The sequence below is a fragment of the Cyprinus carpio genome, chromosome A11 (assembly GCF_018340385.1).
Source record: "Cyprinus carpio isolate SPL01 chromosome A11, ASM1834038v1, whole genome shotgun sequence".
Classification (NCBI taxonomy): Eukaryota; Metazoa; Chordata; class Actinopteri; order Cypriniformes; family Cyprinidae; genus Cyprinus; species Cyprinus carpio.
This window is the reverse complement of record NC_056582.1, coordinates 905,185-919,673: the sequence shown is the minus strand read 5'-3', so window position 1 is coordinate 919,673 and position 14,489 is coordinate 905,185. Positions and strand designations below refer to the sequence as shown.

The 14,489-nt window shown below is 36.2% G+C and overlaps 1 protein-coding gene across 1 annotated transcript in view; it reads left to right on the top strand.

Annotated features, from left to right (window-relative positions):
- The window catches only part of LOC109058054 (sodium- and chloride-dependent GABA transporter 3-like), a 28,335-nt gene extending 14,713 nt beyond the window's left edge, over positions 1-13,622 (top strand). Inside the window, exons 8-16 of the mRNA XM_042765806.1 lie at positions 4,262-4,365; positions 5,125-5,139; positions 5,197-5,249; positions 6,346-6,458; positions 7,583-7,720; positions 8,529-8,631; positions 9,070-9,170; positions 9,260-9,430; positions 11,899-13,622. Of these exons, the coding sequence (XP_042621740.1) occupies positions 4,262-4,365; positions 5,125-5,139; positions 5,197-5,249; positions 6,346-6,458; positions 7,583-7,720; positions 8,529-8,631; positions 9,070-9,170; positions 9,260-9,430; positions 11,899-12,048 (948 nt within the window). The 3' untranslated portion in view covers positions 12,049-13,622. The remainder of the gene's footprint in view (positions 1-4,261; positions 4,366-5,124; positions 5,140-5,196; positions 5,250-6,345; positions 6,459-7,582; positions 7,721-8,528; positions 8,632-9,069; positions 9,171-9,259; positions 9,431-11,898) is intronic.
- Positions 13,623-14,489: the final 867 nt, after the last annotated feature.

Genomic DNA, 14,489 nt, shown 5'->3' with positions numbered 1-14,489 from the left:
ACCCGACTGAAATTATTCATAGAGATCTTTTTTTTTTTTTTTTTTGCAGGAAGGAGCACAATTGAGCAGACACAACTTTTAAAATTTTAGACATAAATGGAAGATTTGAAATGGGTCTGTAATTTGCCAGTTCACTAGGATCTAGTTGTGGTTTCTTAATAACAGGCTTAATAACCGCCTGCTTGAATGGTTTTTGGATGTGACCTAAAGATAACGACGAGTTAATAATATTGAGAAGCGGTTCTTCAGCTACAGGTAACAACTCTTTCAGTAATTTAGTGGGTAAAGGATCTAATAAACATGTTGTTGGTTTAGATGCAGTGATAAGTTTATTTAGCTCTTCCTGTCCTATAGTTGTAAAGCACTGCAGTTTATCTTTGGGTGTGATGGATAAAACCAAAGTATTAGACGCTGTAGAATCTACATTTGTTATTGTTTTTCTGATGTTATCTATTTTATCAGTGAAGAAATTCATAAAGTCATTACTATTTAACTGTGAGGGAATATTTAGATCGGGTGGCGTCTGGTTATTTGTTAATCTAGCCAATGTGTTAAATAAAAACTTTGGATTGTTTTGGTTATTTTCTATGAGTTTGTGGATCTGCTTTGCCCTCGCAGTTTTTAAAAGCCTGTCTATAGCTAGACATGCAGTTTTTCCACGCAATTCTAAAAACTTCCAAGTTAGTTTTTCTCCATTTGCACTCAAGACTATGAGTTTCTTTCTTGAGAGCATGGGTATTACTGTTGTACCATGCCACAGTACGTTTTTCTCTAACCTTTTTCAATTTGATGGGTGCAACAGCTTCTAATGTATTAGAGAAGATAGTGCTCATGTTGCCAGTTAGTTCGTCTAGTTCATTTCTCCCTGTAAATAAGTCTTTCTTTAGATTGTTTTCTAAACTGAGACACTATTTGCTGATCCTCTTAAATGACTGTGAAAATCCGTCTTGTATTTGAGCCAAAATGTTTGTTTTGTTGCTGAAGGTGAATTGAATTTTCGAAATTCCGATCGTCCCAGTCCCATGGTTAGCTCTCTCTCTCTCTCTCTCTCTCTCTCTCAATCTCTCTCTCTCTCTCTCTCTCTCTCTCTCTCACACACACACACACACACACACACACACACACACACACACACACACACACAAATCAAGAATGAGTGTAACCTAGACCTAACTTAGAAAGAATACAAAGATAACACATTATATAAACTTGTTATCATGGAAAATCTAAAAAGACATCTGGTAATTACTGAAAACTTGTCCATTTAAGACGGATTTAGGATCCCTTTATAAAAGTTTGTTTTCAAAATCTGAATGAATTGATCTATTGCAAGGAAGCAGTTCCAAGTTCTCCAGGAAGCAGGGAGCTATCAGGTCATATGGTGGGATTACAGAATGTCCACGCATGGCTGAACCTCAGACATGGAGATCCAGGAGGGAAGGAATGTATGTGAAGTAGCATTGATGGCCTGAGAGAGCAATCGACATAAAGGAAATGCAGAGGAAGAGAAAGAGTAATAAAGGGCTGCTGTATGGCAATGGGGGCACCTTCACACCAATGTTTAATTAGCTTTCATGCCGCACAATAAGAGGTCTGTTCACATTCTCTATGTTCTGTTGTTTTATTCACCATCTTCCTTTACAATCTCACCACGCAATTCAGTTTTCTGTGCCAGAGAGTTTCCATCTCTGTTTGGAACTGCATGTTTAGAGAACAGATAACTATAAAACAATTTGACAAAACTCAAGTGTTTTGTGCTTTCTATGATAATGTGGAGGATTTATAAAATGTAGTCATCAGACTCATATAACATTGTTTTAAGACCTTGGTCGCTGTTAGTTTTCTAACATTCTCCTGTGCAGGACCAGTTTTATGTAATGAAGGTCTACTGGATTAATTAACTGCATGGAAATGAAGGTTTCAAAACCCATATTTTATATTTGACATCAAGTGATGATTGAGCACATTATCAAAAGGTTTTATATATATATATATATATATATATATATATATATATATTGTAATATTGCAATGAACTTCATAGACCCAACAGTATGTAAGATTGCACACAGCCTGTCCATTTTGGCATCTGAGCGATTTGGCTTGATTCTTCGTGAGAGATGAATTTGCACCAAAATGCCAAAGTGTTGGACAAACAGCCTCTGACAACAAAAAAATATATGGGAAGCATGTTTTCCTTCTTTTTTAAAGTCATTTATTGCATTTTATGAACAACATTTAGCATTGATTTTGTGTTTTTTGGCAGATTTGGAAATCATAATCACACATTTTATACAACTTATGACCAGAGATGAGTTTGCAATCAAAATGTTTCTTTAGGATGCACTTCCTGGCTAAAACAGGACAAAACAAACCTCCAAATTAGCCACAACATCAATAAGCAGCTTTTAAAGAATGTAGCACCGTGTCCGAGTAAAGCCAAACCAGAGCATTCGCACCGGCCGAATGTTAAACAGAAAAGACGAAAATGACTGTCCCATAGAATGGATGTTCTTGGAGGGAAGTTGCTCTGTGTTTGTGAGGTCAGAGGGGTTACCCTGGTTACCCGCTGGAGGAAGCAAATACTGTGAGTTGTCAATTGTTTTCCCAGTAAAGGAGATTAGTGGCTCAATGGTGAGAGTATTTTAAAGAGGTGCTGGCTTCTTTTCCACCAACTCAAATGGATCCCCTATGGCCATGTTTTTACACATAGCCTCTATGGGACAGAATGACTCTGTTCAGAGTGTTCAAGCTCTACGAGAACATTTTAGCCCACTGCAGGTGAGAGAATCTTGCATCAGATTTAGAAGACAACTGTTTTTCCTGGTGGAAGTGGCCTCTTTCAGCAGGATAATGTACCCTGCCACACTGTTCAGGAATGGTTTGAAGAACATGATAAAGAGTTCAATATGTTGCTTCCAAATTCCCCAGATCTCAATACAACTGAGCATCTGCAGGATGTGCCAGACCATCACCAGGCAAATAGTCTGGTGATGTAGGACTGCGCACGACTGCTCCTCCCAGTCCAAGAGAGGGCGCTAATGTTGAAAAACAATAACGTCATACAAACCGATGGACAGTCTTAATTTTTTGTCACCGTTTCCAGTTCCTGCTGGATTTCATCCTCGACACAGCACCACACCGCACCGCACCACAACATTCTTTTGGTTGAAATACAATGCTGCATAGTCAACCAATCCAGATTGCATGAACTCAACAAATCAGCATGTTCAGCACCCAAGTCCCACCCCAAAAGCTCTGGACCCTTGAAAAAGTACTACCCCATGAGCAGGTACTTTTTGAGGGGCAAATTTTTACCCAGAACTTTAATTACATCCTGGTTCCTGCAGTAGAAACACACAGAGTACCACCCCAAAGTCCCTAGTTCCTGGGGAAAGTTCCTGCGGTGGCTTTATGAAACAAATTCAAATTCTGTTGTGAAGCAGCTCTAAAAAGACAATAGAGTTATTATTCAGTTCCCGCAATTTCATTGTTGGTTCACTTCAGTTCAATAACAGTGTCAAGTTAATTTAAATTATATTCAATTCAGTTACAGTATAAGCAGTTCTACAAAAGGAACAATATTGTTGTTCGGCTTGAGTCAGTTCAATGCTGACTCAGTGTTGATGTTGCAAGAAGACAATAGTGTCTTCAATGCATGTAAGTCCTACCCAAAAAGCTTTTACTCAAGTCAGCATGTCTTGTCAGTCTATGAGAATTTGTATCACGTTGTGTATTGTTTGGACTTTTTTTAATTGGGATCATCTCCTGCAAGTAATGATATTACGCCACTTTTCATATTCTGTTTATTTCAATGCCTCATCCATATTTAACTTAGAAGTCATTTACACAGGATATATATTCACATCCCTGTTTGTTTCTTCACTCACAGCTCTATTGCAATGTCTCACTTGAAAAATAGGTGACCTAGTGTGACAAAACAAGCCCAAAACCAGAACATGTCATCCCTGGTTTTCAATGTATCGACAGAGAAAAATTCGACAGTAAGTCTTTTAAAAAAGAAAAAAAAAATCATAATTAGTGTGAGTTTAATTGCTTTCCACTCCACCAGAACATGTCATCCCTGGTTTTCAATGTATCGACAGAGAAAAATCATAATTTTATAGTTAATGTTATGTAATATTTGACCACATCTTCTCACTTAGATGTAAATTTGAGTTTGTGTTTTTTTGTTAGGATGGCATGGCAGTGTAATATAAACAGTAGTTATGGTTAGATTATTCATTTGTGATTATTGCAGGTGTGGGTGGATGCAGGCACGCAGATCTTCTTCTCATATGCTATATGTCTGGGCTGTCTTACGGCTCTTGGCAGCTATAACAGCTACAACAACAACTGCTACAGGTGAGAGTCCAGTCAAGTGAAAAGAAGTTTTCAGGGACTATACAATCTCAAATTTTTACTGTGTTTGTTTTGTACAGCCTATAACTATTTTAGTCAACAGAAAATGTTCTTTCACAGCAAAATGAAACTAATTTCTGCAACTACTACTGTATGCATTCTTCATTTTCATGTCAATATTTAGCATTCGCACCCACTCTCAGAAAAACTGCTCAAGCTCAGTCAGGTTACACAGAGACTGCGAGTAGTCAAACTTTTGCTTGTCCACACATAAACTGGACTGAGATCTGGGCTTCATAAATTTTGTACTCTTCAGACCATAAAAACCTTCCCCAAGCCAAGTAATGTTTCCCTCCTTCAGTTTTCTTTTTGGAAATCTTCTGTCTCCATCCCCTGCCTTGTCTTTTTTTGTGTGTCCTGTTTTCCTCATGGTGCAAGTTCTGACACAAAACTGATTCATCAGAAGGTGGCTATTCCAGTTTCTAGAGAATCATATATATGACAATTAATAATAAAAAAAGAAAAAAAAGAAAAAGAAAAAGAAAGAAAAATTGATCTCCATTTCAATATTTGTGTGGCTTCTAAAAACTAATTGGTGGCACTAGAGATGATTTAGGTGTGTCATATTAACAGGGCTGAATACTTATGGATTATAGTATTTTTATTTATTTATTTATTTATTATTTTAGATCACTTTAACAGGAACAAGTCTTTTTTTGTTGATGAAACCTGGATGTGAAGTTCTGTGTGTTGTCTTTGCAGGGACTGCATCATGCTGTGATGTTTTTGTAGTGGGTGTATTTTTTTTTCTGTTTTTTGTGTGATGTTGTGTGCGTGCTGTCTGAACAGTGGAAAGAGTTTTGTGGTAGAGGCAGTGGCAGAGTCAGGTGAGTGTGAATTTGTGAGCTGTTAAAACCTTTCTTTAGGAACATTTTAATAATAATAATAAATTATAATTTAATAATTTATAAATTTGCAAATTAGGTTCTATTGTATTGTAATTCAAATTATGTAAACTCATTTATATAGAAAAGTCTTATATGTGGGGGGGGTTATTTGAGTTACAGTACACTTTTTTTTTGTGTTTAAGTGTGTTTTGTTTAGATTTATGAAATTTGATGTGTTTCTCCGAAAAGCTTTTTTATTGTATGATTTATTTAACAATTCAGCATTACTTATTTACTATAATAGAGCAAGGCCGACTGTAAAAGTGGCTGAAATACACTTTGAAGGGTTTTAGAAATTATCTGACTGTATTTTTAAGATTACGATGTTTGTAAACTTTGCTAAGCAAACATGTATTCAGTTGTTGAACCACCATACTATAAGCTTAGGGCAGAGGTTCTCAAACATGTTCCTGTACAATATAGAAAAACAAGTTTTCAGCCACTATGCTTTCGATAAGTGACTTTTACTAAAGCTCCACTCTTTGCGTTTTTCTGCAGCCAGTATTGTTTAATGAACAGTAGATCTAGGCTGATATTATAGAATATTACTCTAGTGTTATGGCACAGTAATCTCTGCTCCTGTCCAGCTGCTTTTGGACAGGCGTCTGTACTGCAAAACCAGAGCCAAGCCACATGGCATCCTTAGGCTATTTCACCATAACCGTCACTGAGACTGTTGAATTTGCCAATCTAATGCATGCTCTCTTAGTATCCAACCAGTGGTGCGTTTCTCAAAAGCAGTTATGGTCGCAAGTTCCGTCGTTGCAAATAGAGTTCAGCGGAATTTGCAACCATAGTTAGCTAATGATGTTTTTGGGAAGGCCAAATCCATGTCTTGAACATTTATATACAAGTTCTAGGTCTAATTCTAGTTGGTAAGTAATCCTTTTGACCTATTTGCAAGCATGGTGGTTACGGCTCTGCCAGAACATTTATGGTTTGTTTTTTTACCCCTCGATAGGACTAACTTTGTATTAAAGTGTCTTCCTACCAAAATAAAAAAGTGTTAGTTATTGTATTGCAAAATGTATTTCAGGTCCTGGTCTAGCGTTCATAGCATATCCTAAAGCTGTGACCATGATGCCATGGGCTCCATTGTGGGCCTGCCTGTTCTTCATGATGCTCATCTTTCTCGGGCTCGACAGTCAGGTGACAAATGCATACATTTTGTAAACATTTCCTTCAAATTAATAATTCAATCAAGAATAAAAATGCTCCCATTATCTGCTCAGCCTGTTGTGTCAAACCTGTAAAATTTTGTAAACATTTCCCATTTCCTTCAAAGCGCTTTGAGGGACAATGGAAGCAATTCAATCAAGAATGAATAAATGCTAACAGTCTCAGTTCTGAACACAGTATACGTAGCAAGGGCTTTAAAATATATAATAAAATAAAAAGAAAACAGATAGACCTGAATAGAGCAGCTAGTGTTAGAGGTTTATTTTAATTGTATAATAAATGAAAAGAAAATGATAAGGTAGTTAATAGAATTAGAATAGTGAGTCTTAGAGGGTCAAATAAAGATGGAAGAGATGTGTTTTTAAGCCACACAGTTGGGCAAAACAATTTAATTTAAAAGTCGTAAATACTTTTTTCTTTTGAACAATCAAGCGATCACTTGCAAAGCTTTGTCGAGGCACATAGTCTACAAGTAATGAATTTCAAACACGAGCCGGTATGCAAAAACATCAATGCCTTGTTTGCGAGCAGCTATGGTAGACAGTGCAAATTGATAAATAGATACGTGTATCATTAAAAATTATCTTGCGTGTTTTAATATATATATATATTAGTTCTGTCAAATCGATAGATCACGATTAAAAGCATCCCTAATAAAAGTTTGTGTTTACATAGTATATGTGTGTGTGCTGTGTAAATTTATAATTTAGAAATCATATATAATTATGAATATATACACATCAATATTTCTTACATTTATACATGTTTTGTGTGTATTTATATAAACATTTTGGATGCAATATATATATATATATATATATATTTGGATGTGATTAATCACAATCAACTTGATACACACACACACATTTATTTTTTTTTGCATTTATACACATTTTTGGCTGCATATATATATATGATACACACACACACACACACACACACACACACACACACACACATATATATTAGTTCTGTCAATAGCTGAAATTAAATAAAGTTTTTAGTATTTTATTTCAGGTAATTATTATTATTTTTTTTTTACGGTTTTACTTGCAGTGAACGATAATAACCCTGTGTCGCATTCCTCTTTGTAGTTTGTGTGTGTGGAGAGTCTTGTGACGGCAATCGTGGACATGTATCCCAAAACCTTCCGTGTGGGTTATCGGCGAGAGCTTCTCATCCTGGGAATGTCTGTGACTTCCTTCTTCCTGGGTCTAATTATGTTGACAGAGGTAAAGGCATATTGTTTTGTACAAACCATGCTCTTTCCAGTGGCATTAGTATCGCCCTTGATTTATGTTTCTCACTGCTGATGTTCAGTAGTACAACACCATCTTTCACCCCAATCTTCCCCAGATGGATTTTAGCACATGTCTACACAATAATTAATCTCATATAAAAAGCATAATACATGATAATGAAAAATCCAGGTGTCTTATTCGTCAAGGACAAGCAGATTCACTGTTTACATGACGATGTTGGTTTGATGCTTGGATTAATTTAGTTAATCGTTAACCTGGAACCCATGCCGCTCTAAACAGTTTTTCAAATTGTAAAAAGCACAATCTGTAGTGGATTTTCCCTGTAATGATGGTGTATAGCTGCAGTGCCTTGGCATATTGCTGCCAAGGTTTACTTTACAAGGTTTACAACAGGTTTCCTGTTTTGCATTTATGGCTGGAGTTAGGGTAAAAATAGGCCTGCTTTCAGGCTGAGACAGGAGGAAGCTCTCCGCCAGTAATGTGCAGTCAGCTGTGTTTCATGAATAAAACCATCCGACTGTGTAACGAAGCATCTCCAGTCAGACATTCTCTGTTTCTAGGATGAGAGGAAGATGGTTTCTATAAGAGAGGATGCTCTTAACGCTTTGCCATTTTCCATATGCCAGTAGTGCTCTCCTAGATCCATAGATGTACTGAGCATATGTAAGCATCTGTGGTTATCTGATATTGGCAGTGCATCACACCACAGCTACAGCAGTCTGTTGTCTTGTGTGTTTGTCCTGTATTTCTCTGACCGTGTGTCACTCTGCTCTGTTAGGGTGGCATGTACGTATTCCAGCTCTTTGACTCGTATGCAGCCAGTGGCATGTGTCTGTTGTTTGTGGCCATCTTTGAGTCCATCTGCATTGGCTGGATCTATGGTAAGAGTTCGCTTTGTTTTGGTCACATCACATCTTATTTCTGAATCTTAATCCGTATCTTATGGATCATTATGTGTCAAGTTTTAAATACAGTAAGAGCATATCTTTATATATAGTCTCCCATAGAAGAGATAGCCTGTGGTAATAAGTCCATTAAATAACTATCAAATAAGGTCTTGTAGCACATTATGCCAGCAGATGCTTTTCTGTCTGAATGATGCATGTCAGTGGTGAGGCTTTTCACAGAATCATCACATTTCTGTAATTATAATGCCACCTGCTGGCAAAAGTCAGACAGTGCATGTAATGGATCATTAAAATGTGTTTGCTGTATAAATACAGTACATTTATGTGTCCTTTAAATACAAGTTGTATGGAATGGTATGTGCTGAGTGACATTTTAAGTGAAAAGATGTAATCTTTGATCTGTATCCTCAGGTAGCGACAGGTTTTATTTGAACATTGAGGACATGATTGGATACAAGCCCATCTTCTTCATCAAATGGTGCTGGAAGTACTTCACACCAGGCATCTGTGCTGTGAGTTGAAATGGAAATACAGAGAGTCAGGATACTTACATGCTGTTAGTGATAAATGTTATTTATTGGCTGTATGATTGTCTTTTCAGGGCATTTTTCTGTTCTTCTTGATCAAGTACAAGCCGCTGAAGTATAATAATGTGTACACATATCCAGACTGGGGTTATGGCATTGGCTGGATGATGGCCATGTCCTCTATGGTTTGCATTCCTCTGGGAATCTTATTTCAGATCTGGAAGACAGAAGGAACTTTCCGTGAGGTAAGTTTTTTTAGTTTTTTTTTTAAATTATTATTATTTTGGGAGCCTGGACATTCTGTGTGTGTTATATAATATGGGTTGTCCATTTTTCACAGCTTGGTTAAACTCTGTGACCACTAGTGAAAATTAGGTAACACATTCACCATTAAGATATACAGTATATATCTTTGCCTTTCTAATGTCTTTTCATTGCAAATTATAGTATCAGCATAACAATTTGAGTGAAAAGTGTGACTGAAAAACGAATTGGAGAATGTCTCTGTATTTGGTTAGTCTTTTGCTTTAATGTCTCTAGAGCAACATGAGCGAAACCTGATAATCGTGATTTGAGATTCTCTAAAGAGCATCTTGAGTTGTCTGGACACTTACATTTGATTAGCCACCTAGAAGTAGAGCACAATATGAAGGAACATTTTCTTCATTTTAAATAATGTTTCTTCAACCCCCACCCCCCAAAATATATAAGTTTCCGATCAAGCTATACTGTCAATTATGATTACGGTCATTTTAAATATTGTTTTTTTTTTAACTGTACAATTTTGTCAAAAACGCTACAAAAAAAAGTGTTAATAGGTTAACAGTAAGTTCCTGTACTACAGTATATACAGGGAAAAACTGTAAAAGATCTAACCAGACATTTCATGTAATTTTACAGTAAAATTGCTGTTAATTTTACAGTTTTTAGAAATAAAAAAAGAACAAATCAATGTATAATTTACAGTCAAAAACTGTAAACTGATATTCCCAGAATTCCCTGTGTGACGCTCCACATTTGAAAGTATTTTGTTTAAATAATCATGTTTTTTAATAGTTTTTTGTTATCAGTTGTACATTTGGGCTTTATGTTACATCTTCTGCTGTTTAATGAAAGTTTATTGAATTGTTTAAGTATCGTGTGTCACCATGATGGTGTTTTGTGTTTGCATGAATGACTTTGTGCACCTTCTATATATTAATATAAACTTCTGCTTGTGGCGAAGCTACTTGTGATGAACTTCGATTCTTCATGTGGCTTTCTCTTTTACCACCTGCATTATTATGGTGGTTGTCAGTATGTTAAAGGTACAAAACAGATTTTTAATAGCAGTGTGCGTTGTTGAATTTACTGGTTTACATTAAAATTTTCTTGTTTGTAAATAACAGTTTTATACTGTAAAATTTACAGTTTTTTGGCCGTAATTGTGTTTACAGTTTTTCGGTATTTTTTACAAAAGTATTCTGGCAACCACAGCTGCCAAAATAATTTTGTAAAAACTACAGACTTTTTTTTACAGTGCATTCTTTTATTCATTCATTGTTTTAGCATATATTCAGATTTCTGCATTGCTCTTTGTACTCGATAGACGAATCATTGAAGGCATTAGTCATCATTCCCTTCCTCCTTCACTGTCCTTTATTCACCCGACTGAACCTCTCATACTGCTGTCAAAGATTTTAGATAGGAGCTAGAAAGTGCTCATTTCTCTGAGTGTACTTGGAATAAAAAAAAAAAACAATTCTTGAGGTGCCATGACATGGCGAAGATGAAAGTTGTTGTGGCACAGCGGGAGTGTGGAGATACTGTGGTCTAGTGCAGAGTTGTTGCGGGCACTGCCCTGACGTGACCCCATTGTGCCACATCTCATTGATTGTGTCTGCTTCAGTAAGCATGTGATGAGGTTAGTGTACTACACTGCAAACATCTTTGTCTTAATCACAAATTTTGCATTGATTTCCCCCAACAATCTAAACATCTTTAAAACAAACAAGATGAGACTTGTTTGCAGAAAATATATCTTAAGGTTATTTTTCTTACTCCATTGGAAAGACCTTGTCACATTTATTCTTAGAACAAGGAGGAAAAGGTGATTTCTCCAAAAAAAATTAACTATTTAATATGTATTCTTTGGAACCTGTCTCCCATTTGCTCTTTTATTTTTATTTAAAAATATATACATTTTATTTATTTGCGGTGTAAAAAAAGTACAGAAGTAGTTTTGTAGTAATTGTCTAGTAGGTCTATGATACCCAAAGAAGCATTCCAGTTCATTTCAATGGCAGCTGCTCAGCTGGTACATGAATCCAGCATCTTTGCTTATGGGACCACAGATTGTTTTGACCAATCAACTAAGCTGTAAATGTCATGGGATTATTAATTTCCCGAGTAGCAGGAAAATTATATGACAAAACAAAATGACTGAAGGCAGCACAAGCACCTGAAAAAAAAAAATACAAAATATATATATATATATATAATAAATAAAAAACCTTTGATGCTATGATGTCAAAGACACTGAAATGCACTTTTTCCCAAAAATACATCAGTGCATCACCACTTTGAACTTTGAACCCTTGCTTACACAGTGAAATATTCTTGTAACATCTCACAAATCTTAGTTACTGTAAGAACAGGACAATAGCCCTGTGTGCTTCTCTAATGTTCCTCAAATGCACGCACACTGCTTATTATCATACGAATGTGATTGCAGAGGATAAAAAAGCTGACCACACCCAGCTCTGACCTGAGAATGAGGGGACGCCTCAGCTCCAAGGGTCCCTGCGCTATCAATGATGCTGATGCCAAAATGGGGGCGGATGGCAAGAGCTCCACCATCATAGAGAAGGAGACACATTTCTAAACCCAAGAAACAGACATCACCGGCACAACAGACAGAAAAGTGAAGAACAAATATGTTTGCTTTTATTTTTAAAGAGATATCTATTATCAAATTTGTAGTGTTGTTTTTTTTTTTTTTTTTTTTGGACAAACAGGTAACACATCACAATTTAACATCATGATTAAAAACTGTTTTGCATCAGAGTATATCTAAATCTAGACAGAAATGTTGTCATATTGCCTCACTCTTTGTCACATTAGTCATTTCTGTACTTGTAGAATGAAGCCAAGGTATAATATGCTGTGAAATGTTTTACACATTGGCTCTTGGCTCTGTGCAGATTAATGTAGAGTACTATTCTAATGGATAGGAGATGTACTGATGACCACTCCAAACGCTGGCTGTATGTTTGTAGATGAGGCTCAGTATAGTCAGATACGCTGTGATTTGCTGCCCTTTAGCTAGCATTGACTCACGGGGCAAACATGACGTAGCAAGCCCATTCGCCACGGCGTCTTGCGTGGCTCGAATTCTTGGCCATTTCACACCAATTAGACCAAACACAGGTTTATCACTTTGATTTATTTTATTTTTCTTTGCAGGCTGGTGGTTCCGGACACCCCTCACTGACGTTCGTGAACTTTCTGTCTTAGTGTGTGATTTTCTGTGATTTTGTATTATGTTTAAGGGCAGTCTGATGGTAAAAAATATATTATGTAGATAAAGCTTTTCCTTTGTATGTGAGGACAACATTAAAGCAATGTTGTGGAACACAAAAGTGCACATTTCCAAACAGTTCAAACACTTCTTTTCACAACAGTACCATAAAATTAATATATTGAACTCACTATATTCACTGATAATCTAATCTGCGTTCATGTTAAGATTTAAAAAAAAAAAAATTTGATGCACCGTTTTTTAACACGTAGGCTAGATGAGAGGGTGTGTAAATTATGACACAATGTAGAGAATGTTTGGGTCAACTATTCCTTTAAAGGCATAGATGCAGTAATAAACAGATCTGATGTGGAAAGATTGATACCGTCCAAAATATAAAAGGCAACTAAACAGATGTTAGCTCATTCCCTAAGAGAAAGTACAAGCGGCAAAGAAGAAGTTCCCCTTTCACATCTATTTCAAGCAATTGTAGAGCCCAGTTATTGACATCCATTAAGTCATTAGGAAGCAGTGGAAATGTGTTCGAATGACCCTTGCAATTCAACAGCCATAAGTACTTTGATCAAACAGTGCTGGATCTGTAATGTACTATCACAGTTAAGAGCACTTTTTGTTCACAGTATACTCAGGATGCACTGTGAGCCCTGTGCACATGCATGCAATCTTTGGTCTGGTCTGTTCCATTGTGGCATCATCAATTTGTGCACTTAAACTTATTTGTGTTTTAATAGCTTGTTAACTTTTCAGATGTATATGTTTTGTGTACAATTTCTTGATGAAAAAATATGTCATTCCAACAATCAACTAGGTATATGATGGAATTGTAATATGTTCTGTTTACACAGTTTTTGGTATTCACAGAACATATGAATTGTGTGCTTACTCATTTTTTAAAAATAAAAGTTAAAAACAAACTATTTGGGTGTCTCGGTCATTTTAGTTAATGTTAAAAATAAACACGATTGACTTCTGTAAAAGTTCAGATTTTAGGAAAGTATATTGGATGATGTAATTTTTTGACATGCTAACCCGAGTAGAACAGACAGAGTTGAGAAAAAGATCTTCAGTGATAGGGAAACTACCTTGTTTAAGCATAGCTTGTGGCTATAGTTTTACATGCAACTACAGTAAAGCTACCCTCAACTTAAAATGGTACTGTAGCTACACTACAAATTGCCAAAAATGTTACTAATCATACACTAAAGGGAATATAATTAAAAAATAAATACCACAAATTATAACATAAATATAACTAATATATTATTTATTTCTTAATAAACTTTAATATATTAAAATCATATAGTTATGTTGATTCCATTGTGTTGAGTTTTGCTTCAGAAACAGAGCCCATTGCAGCTTTGCTGGTGTCCTTTGGCAAACATCTGTGGTGTAATGTACAGTACGATGCCCTATTGTGCAATGTGGTTGCATGGATTCACTGCCGAAACAGGTGTACTTTTCTGTCATCTACATAACTCGTACAGAAAATATAATCTGTCAACTACTTCTTTCTATCACCAGTATACTGAAACCAGCAAACGTTAATCTCTTTATCTGCAGTTCCTGCAAATGGCTCCTCTGGCAATAGGCCATGTGACCCATGAGTTGGGTAACCTTACCACTAAGCTACTGGCAGTGTGCAAGCAAGAATGGTAAACCAAGTAAGAAAACCTTGAGATCATTTCTGCCTGAGGCCAGCAGGGACAGCATTAACCTACTTTTAGGATGGCAGCAGTTTAAGAGCGATATTGCTATGTGACATAGGAGCAACATTTCTGGCAGCA